The 14,053-nt window shown below is 44.3% G+C and overlaps 1 protein-coding gene across 2 annotated transcripts in view; it reads right to left on the reverse strand.

Annotated features, from left to right (window-relative positions):
- Nucleotides 1-10,663: 10,663 nt before the first annotated feature.
- The window catches only part of VWA3B (von Willebrand factor A domain containing 3B), a 127,003-nt gene continuing 123,613 nt past the window's right edge, over nucleotides 10,664-14,053 (reverse strand). For both annotated transcript variants that reach the window (XM_034757928.1, XM_034757927.1), the window contains exons 28-29: nucleotides 11,835-12,067; nucleotides 10,664-11,172 (exon numbers count right to left, since the gene is read on the reverse strand). In XM_034757928.1, the coding sequence (XP_034613819.1) occupies nucleotides 11,168-11,172; nucleotides 11,835-12,067 (238 nt within the window). In that variant the 3' untranslated portion in view covers nucleotides 10,664-11,167. The remainder of the gene's footprint in view (nucleotides 11,173-11,834; nucleotides 12,068-14,053) is intronic.

Raw genomic sequence — 14,053 nt, forward strand, 5'->3', positions numbered from 1 at the left:
TCCTGCACGTACGTAACCAGGCATGCCAGACTTCGGCTTCGCCCACTTCAAACCTGGGTGTCATCAATATACCGTCCACATCGGGACAGCCTGAACATGGTGGTCACGGTCCCGAACTCGGTCCTGGCCTCCCTCACCTGGTGGCTAGATCACAATGTGGTCTGCGAGGGGATGCCATTTCACGCCCCACAACCCTCTCTGCACCTGGTCACAGACGCGTCATCTCTGGGTTGGGGCGCCCATCTCAACGAACACCATACCCAGGGCCTGTGGACTGCACCCCAGTTAGCCCTGCACATCAATGTTCGGGAACTGATGGCGGTGCGCCTGGCGTGCCAGGCATTCCTCAATCTCCTACGTGGCCGCTGTGTGTTAGTTCTCATCGACAACACCACGGCCATGTTTTACATCAACAAGCAAGGAGGAGCACGTTCGTCAATTCTATGCCAAGAGGCCATTCGCCTGTGGGACTTCTGCATCGCCCACTCAATCCATCTCACGGCATCGTTCCTCCCTGGAGTCCAGAACACTCTAGCGGACCGACTCAGCAGGTCCTTCCAGACGCACGAGTGGTCTATCCGTCCGGACATCATACATTCCATCTTCCAGAAGTGGGGGTTTCCCCAGATAGACCTGTTTGCATCTCGAGACAACAGGAAGTGCCACGTGTTCTGCTCCCTACAAGGTCAAGCTCCGGGCTCCCTCTCGGATGCGTTTCTCCTTCCCTGGAAAGACCACCTGTTTTATGCCTTCCCTCCGTTTCCTCTGGTCCACAAGGTACTGCTCAAATTGCGCAGAGACCAGGCACAGGTAATTCTGATCGCTCCAGCGTGGCCGAGACAACATTGGTACACCACACTGTTGGAACTCTCGGTTCAGACACCGATCCCGCTTCCATTATGTCCGGATCTCATCTCTCAGGACCACGGCAGGCTGCGTCACCCCGACCTGCAATCACTCCACCTCACGGCGTGGCTGCTCCATGGTTCACCCAGGCAGAGCAGCAATGCTCGCACTCTGTCCAACAGATTCTGCTGAGCAGTAGGAAGCCCTCAACACGCACCACGTACCTGGCCAAGTGGAAGCGGTTCTCCTGTTGGTGCGAACAACGAGCCACGTCCCCGTTGCAGGCACCCATTCCTCTCATTTTGGAATATCTCCTCTCCCTAAAACAGCAGGGGTTGGCGATATCTTCAATTAGAGTTCACCTGGCCGCTATATCGGCCTTTCACCCAAGGGAACTCACGTCCTCGGTATTCTCTAACCCGATGGTCGTTAGATTCCTCAAGGGCTTAGACCGGATGTACCCACAACAACGTCAGCCCGTCCTGACGTGGGACCTCAACCTGGTTCTCTCCAAGCTCACAGGTCCTCCATTCGAGCCACTGGCCACCTGTTCACTTCTGTACCTATCCTGGAAGACAGCCTTCCTCGTAGCCATCACCTCAGCAAGGCGCGTTTCTGAACTCAGGGCGCTTACATCTGAGCCCCCTTACACAGTTTTTCATAAGGATAAAGTGCAGCTTCGTCCACATCCTGCCTTTCTCCCTAAGGTGGTTTCTCCATTTCATATCAACCAGGACATATTTCTCCCGGTCTTTTATCCCAAACCACATGCCACTCGCCAGGATCAACGTTTGCATTCCCTGGACGTACGAAGGGCCCTGGCCTTCTATATTGACCGCACAAAGCACTTTAGAAAGACGACGCAACTCTTCGTTGCAGTGGCCGACCGAATGAAAGGCTCACCGGTCTCCTCACAACGCCTATCCTCCTGGATTACGTCTTGCATCCGGACTTGCTATGACCTGGCAGGTGTCTCAGCACCGCACCTCACCGCTCACTCCACGAGGGCCCAAGCCTCCTCGACTGCTTTCCTGGCACATGTTCCGATCCAGGACATTTGTAGAGCGGCGGTTTGGTCATCAGTCCACACGTTTACAGCTCACTATGCACTAGTGCAGCAGTCCAGGGACGATGCTGCATTCGGATCAGCGGTTTTGCACACAGCAATGTCTCACTCCGACCCCACCACCTAAGTTGGGCTTGGGAGTCACCTAATGGAATGGATATGAGCAAGCACTCGAAGAAGAAAAGACGGTTACTCACCGTTGTAACTGTTGTTCTTCGAGATGTGTTGCTCATATCCATTCCAAACCCGCCCCCCGTCCCCACTGTCGGAGTAGCCGGCAAGAAGGAACTGAGGGGGCGCCGGGTCGGCTGGGGTATATATTCAGCGCCATGAAGGCGCCACTCTAGGGGGCTCCACAGCCGACCCGCCGGTGTTGCTAGGGTAGAAAATCTTCCGACGATCGTGCACGCGGCGCGCGCACACCCTAATGGAATGGATATGAGCAACACATCTCGAAGAACAACAGTTACAACGGTGAGTAACCGTCTTTTTGTAAGTTTCACTTTCACGATAAAGAGCTTGCACTACAGTACTTGTATGAGGTGAATTGAAAAATATTTTTTTTGTTTATCATTTTTACAGTGCAAATATTTGTAATAAAAATATAAAGTGAGCACTGTACACTTTGTATTCTGTGTTGTAATTGAAATCAATAGATTTGAAAATGTAGAAAAACATCCAAAAATATATAATAAATTTAAATTGGTATTCTATTGTTTAACAGTGCGATTAAAACTGTGATTAATCACGATTAATTTGTTTTAGTTAGTCGTGTGAGTTGACTGTGATTAATCAACATCCCTGATACCTACCTCATTGTTCTTTGTATCCCATTTTGGATAGGAGAGTATTTTTATAGAATGTGTCAATCAAAATACCTTTGAAATACACAGTGTAAACGCCAGACTTCTTAAGGCAAGATAGCATCATTAACCTCCAGTGCAAACAGAGTGTGATTGTACTTCCAGTGCTGCTGAATTCTTATTTAAAAACTAGTGCTTTCTAAGGGGTTAGCTCAGGAGACCCAAATGGAAATAAGTAATAAATCCACTATTTACTTTGAAGCTGTGCTTTTTAAGAAAATACATTGGAAGAATTGTTTAAACATCTTCGGAGTGGACCAGAAGAAAAATTGGATATTTCTCCATTGCAAAGGTCAGAGAAGAAAAGCCAGTGGAGAGAAACCCTGGATGGCGGGGCAGCCCGCCGGAGCAAGTGCTCAGATGGTGGAGCTAGCAAGGTGCCTTCTTCCCTAGATTGGAGGTGAACTCACACAGATGCAACTCTGAACCCTGGGTCCTCACGGACCCAGGACAAGCACTGTGAGTGGGGCATGGTGAGGGAGCAGAGAGGGGAACAGAAAAGGAACTGCTGGTTGTAGAACTCAAGAACATGAGGCAGATAACTCTGCCCCACACACACTGGGGTGGGTGTTCTGCTCACAGTTTTAGGATTATGAATCCTGCTTGTGGCATTTTCCCTAATTAATGTTGGTGACTTCCCTCCTTTCATTAAAAGTTTCTTTTCTACACTCAGACGCTCTGCTTGCGAGAGGGGAAGTATTGCCTCTCAGAGGTGCCCGGGGTGGTGTGTAATTTTCGCAGGTTACTGGGTGGGGGCTCGAGCTGGTTGTGTTGTATTGTTGAAAAGGAACCCCTAGATATTGAATCCAGCACTGGTTGCTGCCGGCTCCACCTGGCAGAAGGGTTACATAAGAATGAGTCCCCGTTGGTCAGTACTGATTCTGTTCTAAAAAGGGAGTGGTCCATGCCAGGGCCTCCCCATTAAGCAGGCTCAGTATTAGCCCCACCTTAATTTAGTCTCTGATGTACTCCTGGGGCTGGAGCATAAACAGGAGTCTGCACTGAGTAACGAACCCATGTAACTTACTGCAGGTACCAACATATCTCTCCGGCAAAGGAACTCTGGAGCCAGCCACCTGAGCCAATATGATAAGAGAAGCTGCGTGGTCACTCGCAGCTGCTCAGAGTGCTGTAGCTTGCTCCTGCAAGGAATGATTTCCCATCTGCAGCTGTCATATTTGGTCCCTCAATTTCTGGTTTTCTGCCTGGAGAGCACCCCTGGTGGTGTCCATACTCAGTCCAGCAGTTAAACAACAAGTCCCTGAAAAGACCAAGATTGATTCAAGCAAGCTGCCAGGACCCATAACATGGGCTCTCTCTGGCAGGCTGCAATAAAGTTATTGTTGTTGATGCTCGCAGGTGCTGGCTGGCTCTGTTGATCTGTAGTGACAGAGCAAGAGCAATGAAGATGCTTTGGTAACCTGTGAGTTGAAGTGTTTAGAAGACAGCCAAGATTCTGATCTCGATGAAGTTGATGAAATGCAGTGAGTAGAGGAGAGAATACATACTATTTAGTGAACCAAATTTTTTTATACCTATTAGAAATATTCAAAAAATAGAAAAAAATCATAAGCTGGCGGGCAGGGGCAGGGGGTGGAGAGAAACCCTGGGCTGGCTGAATGGCCGAGGGGAGTCAGCAGCTCAGGGCCCAGTGCAAGTGGAGTGGGCCAGGCTGCGGCCACTTTTGAGCATGGGCCCGGTGCCATGGCGTCACTGTAGAGCCAGTACTGTCAACATGAAGACTGAGTTCATGGCAAAGAGGAGAGTATATGACGTATATGGCCCTATTTTCAAAAGTGCTGAGCTTCTGTAGCTCCCACTGAAGTCACTGGAACCGAACCTGTGGGAGCTCAGCACTTCCGAAAACCATGCCAATATATATACCAGGTCACCACCTAGATACACAAAATGGCCATTTTGATTCTTCTTGGGAAAATGTCAGATAAGAGTCAGGAATCTGAAGCTCCACCATATGTTGCCATGAAAATATCATCAAGTGAGTGTGTCAAGGCTGCTTCCCCACACTGAACTTTAGGGTACAGATGTGGGGGCCTGCATGAAAACTTCTAAGCTTAACTACCAGCTTAGATCTGGTCCGCTGCCACCATTCCCAAGTGGATTCCCTTCCCTGGGAAGCCTTGAGAAATTTTTCACCAATTCCCTGGTGAATACAGATCCAAACCCCTTGGATCTTAAAGCAGGGAGAAATGAACCATCCCCCTCCTTCCTTTCACCAACTCCTGGTGAATACAGTTCCAACCCCCTTGGGATCTTAAAACAAGGAGAAATCAATCAGGTTCTTAAAAAGAAGGCTTTTAATTAAAGAAAAAGGTAAAAATCATCTCTGTAAAATCAGTATGGAAAATAACTTTACAGGGTAATCAAACTTAAAGAGCTCAGAGGACCTCCCTCTAGCCTCAGGTTCAAAGTATAGCAAACAAAGATAAACACTCTAGTAAAAGGTACATTTACTAGTTGAGAAAACAAAGGAAAACTAACACACCTTGCCTGGCTATTTACTTACTAGTTTGAAATAGGAGACACTTGTTTAGAAAGATGTGGAGAACCTGGATTGATGTCTGGTCCCTCTCAGTCCCAAGAGCGAACAACTTCCCAAACAAAGAGCACAAACAAAAGCCTTCCCCCCCCCCAGATTTGAATGTATCTTGTCCCCTTATTGGTCCTTTGGGTCAGGTGTCAGCCAGGTTACCCAAGCTTCTTAACCCTTTACAGGTAAAAGGATTTTGGAGTCTCTGGCCAGGAGGGATTTTATAGTACTGTACACAGGAGAGCTGTTACTCTTCCCTTTATAGTTATGACAGAGAGAAATAACTGTACCCTTGAAGTTGAAGGCATCTAATCATATAGTGCAGTTTAAGGAACAAAGTTTGTTGGTAAAATAGTGAAAGCCACCGCAAGCATGCTGTTATCTTGAAAAAATTGAAGACACGCTGTCAAATCTATATTCCCTATGATGTATTATTCACAGACATCGTATTATTTTCCAGAAACCTTCTGAAAAAGTTATAAACAAGCCATTTGTCTCTTGCTACCTGAATCTGGACAGAAATGAGACTAGATAAAAATCACATTACTATATCAACTGACCTACACTTTGCTCCACAGCACATCTGCCTTGTTCATTCTCTATGGCGAAACAGCTGACTACTGGTTTAACACACTTTTTTTTAGATGAATAAAGAGCCATGATGGAGGTGAGTATTTTTGAGCTGTTAGCCTATAAACAAAATCTCAATCCAGAGGGCTCTCAATAGTCCTTTACTGTACACAGCTGCACTAAATGACAGATTCAAGCTGAGATGAACTGACATCAACTGCTAATTAAACAAGCCGTGACCAACAGATGGGAGCACTCTGCTTTATTACAATGACATTATCCAAATGCTAAATGAGCTATGGGAAATGAGAAAGGGAAACAAGCGTGTCCCTGGAAATATAAATAGCTAATAGGGGGAAAACAAGTCCACTAGCTTGCCAGTTGTCACAGCTTCCCTCTTGAACAGTTTCTAACATGCTTTAATCAGCTGGATTTGTTGTGGAAGGGGATAAACAATTAGCCTTTTCAAAGGTCTCCCAACTACTTCAAATAGCTTTGCTACATTACATTAAATCCCACCCCATTACAAAATAAAAAGGAGCATTTTTGTCTATAATTCACTAACACATCACTTATTGCATCATATCTTTGCATTCAAATGTATCATTTCATAGCTATACTTCTCTAGAAAGTTTCTCTCTTATTTTCTATTTTCTCCTTTCCTGCAAGTGACTTACCAGGGCACCATTCGAGTTAATTCACATGAATACCACATGAAACTGACAAATAATTCTAGGCATTTTTGGGGGTGGGGAGGAGAGAAAAAAGGTAGTGGGAAGACAGAAAGAAGCATTTTTCTGTGGAAACAAATGCAAGCAAATAGCTGCATGTTATTTTAAAAGTGTTTATAGACGCAATCACAGTAATAATAAGGGTATGATTATATATTTGTGAATCTTGTTTTATTATTTATATTATTTTATTTATTTATTAGTTTAATAAAACTTGGGTTTTATTGGTCATATTGAGTGAAATCATGGTGCCACTGAAGGTTGATGGGTGTTTTACCATTGACTTGAATGCCAGGATCCCACCCATACTCTATAAATATAGCAAGAGAAACTAAGGAAGAGGAATGAGAGGAGCATATATTAAAATAAGAATGTACTGAATACAGTTTTGGTATAAATAGGAACAAGAGGCATAGTGGAGTTCAAGACAGAGGTTGCAATAACAGTGGTGCATAATATTATACTCTAACTTATACAGGACTGTGATGGGTAGGGCCTTATCAAATTAATGGCCATGAAAAACACGTCACGGACCGTGACATCTGGTCTCCCCCTGAGAAATCTGGTCTTTTGTGTGCTTTTAGCCTATATTCTACAGATTTCACAGGGGGAGACCAGCTTTTCTCAAATAGGGGATTCTGACCCAAAAGAGGGGGGTATCAAGATTATTTTAGGGTGGCATAGTATTACTTCTGCGCTGACTTCAGAGCTATGTGGCCAGAGAGCATTGGCTGTTGGCCAGGAGGCCAGCTCTGAAGGCAGCGCCCCACCAGCAGCAGCGCAGAAGTAAGCATGGCAATATTATACCATGCCATCCTTACTTCTGCACTGCTGCCTTCAGAGCTGGTGGCTGGATAGTGACCGTTGCTGACTGAGGGCCCAGCTCTGCAGGCAGCAACGCAGAAGTAAGGGTGTCAATACCATAACATGACATCCTTACATCTGCGCTGATGCTGGCGGTGGCTTTGCCTTCAGAGCTGGGATCCTGGCCAGCAGCCGCTGCTCTCCGGCTGTCCAGCTTTGAAGGCAGCGACACCACCAGCAGCAGCACAGAAGTAAGGGTAGCAGTACCACAACCCTCAGCCCCCCCCCCACACACACACACAATAACTTTGCAACACCCCCCCAAAACTCCTTTTTGGGTCAGGACCCCTAAAATTACAACACTGTGAAATTTCAGATTTAAATAGCTAAAATCATGAAATTTACAATTTTAAAATCCTATAACCATGAAATTAACCAAATTGGACCGTGAATTTGGTAGGTCCCTAGTGATGGGGTTCACTCACCACTGCAGTTCCTCCTGCTGGCTGTCCCAGGGATTAACTCTGCTAGCCAGTGTGCCCTCGTCTGGTGCTATCTCACCCACCATCACTTCTGCTCCTGGAACGGTGTCATTCGAAGGACCACAACATCTTCTGCAGGACACAGCCCTTCGGCCATGTCACACACTGTTATCTCCCCTTCTGGGGGAACTGCAGTCCACTGTCCAACCACTTCCCTCAAAGGCAACTGCAGCCAATTGTTTGGGCACTTCCTCAGTGGTGGCCGGGGGGCAGGTGGAGACCCAGGCCCACCCACTACTCTGGGTCCCAGCCCAGGCATCCTGTAGATGGCTGCCACTTACTGCATCCCCTCCAATTCTTCAGTTCATTTCCCTGGGTCATTTCCCCATGGCCCTCAGCACCCTCTTTTCCCTTGCCTCAGGACCCCAGCCTGCAAATCCCTGCAGCCAACAAGGAGCCGTCTTTGGCTTCCCCGTCCCCCAGTGGTTGCTAGCAACTCTGCTCTGTCCAGGGTGCTGGCACTCCTTCCTCCCGCTAGGAGCCTGACCTTCCCTCCTTGAGCTCCAGGCAGCTACTGACTTTGCTCTGCCCTGCAGCTCTTCTTATATGGGTCTACCAGGCCCTGATTGGCTTCTCCTCACAGCCCCTCTCTAATTGGCTGTCTCCTGCGCAGCCTCTCTAGGGTTCTATTAACCCCTTATGGGCCAGTGTGGGCCAGATGCCCCATCACAAGGCCCAGTCATGGAGTCCATATTCATTCAAGTCAATGGATTTTTTCTATGAGTAAGAACTGGCCTGGGCCACTGATTACATGCAATCAGATAACAGTCAAGAATATTTTAGCTGAAAGTATGCTGGCTTGTAGAAATTTCAAAATCCTCTAACAAGTTTGCTTTAGTACATTTATACAGTACCCAAAAGCAGTGAATATATTAGGCTTCGTCAAGTAGATTTTTCCAGTTGAATAAATTTACCTTGCTAGCTAAAGAAATTAAGAACTATATTGTGCAACCCTTACTCATGCTAGGGAGCTCCTACTCCCTCTAGTAATCCCACTGAAATCTATGAAATGTTGAAATGTATGTATGAAATCTATGGGACTGCTTATGTGAACAAGTGTTCACCAACACAAGCGAGGGTTGCACATTCTGGCTCTATGGGCGATCAACTAAAGCCAGACATTTGAGGACTGGGTAGGCTAGCTACAAAGACACACTGAAAGCATATCTCAAGAAAACTGATTTGGACATCTCACGTTGGGAGGCGCAAGCACTAACCGACCCCAGTGGCGCCACAGGAGGCATCAGGCAGTGGCCTGCTTTGAGGAGAAGCGCCTTGCCCTGGATGCTGAAAAGAGAAAGAGAAGGAAGGAAAAAGAAATAACTTTCTCCCAGCAGGCAGCTGACGGGCGGATCTGTGGTTCCAGGATCGGACTCCTGAGTCATCTCAGGACCCAGATGTAAATTCATGGTAGAGATCCTCCTTGAATCGAGGGATCGCCAATGATGATGAGGCTAGCATGGTTTTTAAAAGAAGGCACTTTTTCATGGTGCCAAATATTTCTCCCATATTACTCAAGTGTGAAAGGGCTAGAGAAAATATGCTGCACAATTATGAACAAGAAGTTCTCATACTACAGGCAAACAATCAGGAGTATCGAGTAATTTGTTTTTATACAAATAAAAAAGACATTCAAATTACTCAGGTATTAGAAACTATGTGGGAGGATTATAAACCTTTTAAATAAACCAATGCCCAATTCAATACACTGCCTTCAGAAATCAAGCAATAAGTGTAACCTCATTACTGTAGGATGTATTCAGGCTATTATAAGTTATTAGTTTGTTTTTAACTATTAATGGAATTTACAACTATTCAAAAAATGTCTTTGGAATTGCTGAGATGTTGAACTCCTTTTTAAATCTGCCTTTAACAAGAACAATTAAGAAGTACTGAAGACTTTGAAAAATAATGGCAAACAGCACAGAAGAGCACACTTGGAAAGTTTGAACATATAAATCAAAGGCTTTTGGGTGTATAAAGGTCATCATCTTAAGGTGCTAAGGGCCAGGCATTTAGGTGTCTAAAGATATAGATAGGCACCTAGTGGGATGTTCAAAAGTACCTAAGCAGATTGGGCGTCTAACTAATAAAGCAAACGTGGTATGAACTTTAAAAAAAGAAAGCAGAGTAATCCTGGGAACTAGTATTAGGTAAATTTAACTTCAGTCTTTAGTAAAATAATGAACAAATATTAACCCCCTAACACATAACAGACATACATGATCCATTCTTCATGAGGTAGCAAACAATTCCAGAATGAAAGAGTTAGGAAAAAATGTAAATATCTAGGACCAGATTTTCAAAGGTATATAGGGCACCTAAAGATGCAGATAAGCACTTTTAAAAATCCCACTAGGTGCCTAGGAAATCAACAGGAGTTTAGGCCTTTAAAATCTAGTCTCTAGAGATCAATGTAACAACGCATTCATAGGACACAGCTCTGCAATCCTCACTCACGTTGCTGAGTACTTACTCATGCAAGTAATCCTACTGGTTTAAACAAGAGCATTTGTCTAAGTGCTCATCAGTATGAGTGAGGGTTGCAAAGATGGGATCTCAATAAGCACCAGACTGTCAACTACTGTAAACTGCCAGATTACACCAGATAAGGATCTGGCCCATGAGAAAAAAATTATACCAGACAAAGTTGGATTTTTTCATATTTATTTTAATGCTATTTAAATAAATAAATAGTGGATGTATGGAATAAACTACATGCAGTATGTCTGGGATTTAGTAACATATTGACACTGGCTCACAAATTTTTATTTGCAAAATTAATTCAAATTTTCTTGGCTATGATAAGCACTATCATATACACACTGAAAACTGACTGAACACCTGCAAACAAAGAGTAACAATACTCAACAATGTGTCAAGTTGTGGGAATGCACTCAAAGAAATCCTGTAGGGATCAGTGTAAGGATGGTTTTATATAACATCTTTATTAACTGTATGAATATCAGAGGATCTCCTACACTTCCATCCATTCTGAGACACAAAGGGGTATGCAAAAAAAAAAAATGGTAAAGCCAAAGGTGCCATAAAAAGGGGACTCTGCAGCATGTTCCACCTCATGCCACCTAGAAGAATTTCCTTTGTGGGACTCAGATGGCCAAGGCTCTGCAGATCTGGGTAAGGCATGGCCGGGATGGGCCAAGGTGATAGCCACTCTCCTCAGATTCATCCTTCCTTCAACCTGCAGGGAATTAGTAACAGAAGAAGCGAATGGGATCTCATGTTCATTCACCCTCTGCACACTAGAATACTGGGGAGTTCAGAGACATCTATCGGCAGGGAACCAGTCATGACATGGCTCCTGAGGAAGCTGTGCTGCTACAAGGATGGTGAGAAACCTGAGCAGTACTGCAGTATCATGCTACTTCAGTACCAGACAGATGTAGACAAACTGGATGGAACTGACACAAGAGCAACAAAAGATGAGTACTGATTTATGAGAAAAGATCAGAAGAGCAACACACAAATAGCTTGACTTAATGATGACTGAGGAGTAAACATAATAAATATCGGGAGGGTCTAAGTAAATACCCAGGATGTAGAGAAATTTGCTTAAGGCTGATACCAAGGGACGTAACTAGTATAAATAGATAAAAATCAAGAAAGCAATCTCATCCTGACGCTGAGATTAGCTAGTCTGTGGAATAGTCTCCCAATGAAAATGGTGGAAACTTCATCATTTGCAACATTTGAAACTAGACTGGACAAACCTCCAGAAAATATACTGCAGGGACCTCTCTGTAGTGGCAGGGAAATGGACTAAATGACCCAACAGGTCAGTTCCATCTCTAATCTTTATGATTTTATGACTTGAATCAAATAATTTGTTCCCCACTTCTTTACCTTCAGTTGCCTCTTTGTCACTAGGCAGTGAATTCATTTCTTTGTTTTTCACTTCCCTCGTGGAGATAAATAAAAGATCATCAGAGTCTGAAGTCTTCTCCCGGGGATGCTTTTTGCTTTCTACTTTCCCTTTTTTCTTCTTTTTTCCCCCATCTTCTTTCAATTTTTCCCCCTTTTCTTCTTCTTCTTGTGGAGATGAGTTCTGGATGGATTTCTCAGCCTGTACATTTGGGCTAGAAATCAGAAGAGAAGAGTCACTGACATACATCTGTGTGTGTAAATGTGGTATATCATGCTATTTCAAAACATTCATCTTTATTTTATTATTTTAACACTTTGTATGTCATCTTTCCCCACTTCCCACTGTGTTGATAAGAAAAAGACTCATTGTGCTGACAGTAGCCTTGTGAAGTCGCCAGAGTTGGAAGAATGAGCCTGAAGTTAAGTATCACAGTGCGGATCTTTTTAGAATGCCTCACATAACAAGTTTCAGGTAGGAACACATGATTGACTAAACTCCCTGAAAACAGGGGCTATAATAGAAATGTTGACACAATCTTTATTCAAGCAATGCAAATGGCACAGCCAGCATTAGTTCTGATTAACGTGCAGCTAATGAAATACAACTGTCTAATGATATTTAATGCACAGTTTTTCATAAAAGAGGAAAACACTCATTAGACACTGTGTGCTAGACTACAAAAAGCGATGAATATAAAGTAATGTCATGGACAGCATTGAATCTTTACGATTCAATCAGTGAATTAAGTTAGTCGGTGCCTGGAAGAGGACAGGATGCGTATCTACATGACATAAAAGTAAAGTGTTAAATAATATGGGAGAAACTGTTACACTTCCATGAGAACATTATTCCATTTACAAATATCTGAATGGAAAACAATAAAATACTGTAGCTGAGAGCTTACTCGCAAAAGGGGAAAATTCTGCATTAGTAATTGTGTTCATCTGAGGCCACCTTCTCCCATCATAGAGAAAACAATTCTATAGAGATGTAAAGCCCCAGCTATCAAAGAGGCAGTGTTGTCTAGTGGATAGAACACTGGACTAGACTCAGAAAATCTGGGTTCAATGCCCTGTTCCGTTATTCATCTGCTGGGTGACCTGGATAAATCTCCTCAACTGCTATACGCCTCAGTTTCCCCATCTGTAAAATGGGGATTATGATACTGCTCTCTTTTGTAAATCACTTTGAGATCTACTGATGAAAAGCACTGCATTTAGAGCTAGATATATTACCAAGAAGCAGGAGGAAAAAACACAATCACAAGAGACAGATCTAGCCAGGCTCCAACCCATTCATAAAACAGACTAAAAATACAGCAGAATTAGAGATACGTATAGAAAAATACAGATTATTTAGGCAGGATGGACAGATGAGTAGCACGAAAGAAGAGCAAAGACTACAACAAATATTATTGCCAGCACATAATTTTCTTTTCTTTTCCTATCCTAATCTAAAAAGCAAAATTAAATACAGCAAAGCAAACATGAGTGGTGAGTAGCAAAAATATGGAGGTGCTTAGCAGTGCTTGTGGCTGGCTGGCTTAATGACTGAGCCAGCCAACTCAGCCAGCCAACTCAGAGTGAATGACTGAGTGGATGTGAAGGAGAAAGGGATGGAAGTAATGATGTTTACGGGGAAAGACAAAACAGAATTCCACAGGATTCTTGAGTGGAATCCATGATCTTTTTATCCATGACAAATAACCAGCCTTAAGGGAGGCAGTGTGGCTTAGTAGTTAGAGCACTGGACTGGGACTCAGAAGACCTGAATTCTATTCTTGGTTCTGTCACTAGCCAGCTGGGTGATGTTAGGCAAGTCACTTCACCTTTCTGTGCCAGTTTCCCCATCTGTAAATGGGGATAATTATATTAATCTCTTCTGTAAAGTGCTTTGAGATCTATGAATGAAAAATATACAAGAGTTAAGTGTTTTTGATTACTATAGCCATTGACCACGGCCAATGGGAGCTGCGGGGGCGGCACCTGTGGGCGGATGCAGCGTGCAGAGCCACCTAGCCACACCTTAGGAGCAGCAGGGACATGTCGCTGCTTGTGGGGAGCCACTGAGGTGAGCACCGCCTGGATCCGGCACCATGAAATGCCGGTTTCTAGAGTTTTCTGGTTTATAAAGTGCTGGAAAATACAGCTTTTACTGTACCATGTTCTTTATCAGCAATGTCACTGTGGCCTTGACC

Source organism: Trachemys scripta, chromosome 1 (genome assembly GCF_013100865.1).
Source record: "Trachemys scripta elegans isolate TJP31775 chromosome 1, CAS_Tse_1.0, whole genome shotgun sequence".
In the NCBI taxonomy this organism is placed as follows: domain Eukaryota; kingdom Metazoa; phylum Chordata; order Testudines; family Emydidae; genus Trachemys; species Trachemys scripta.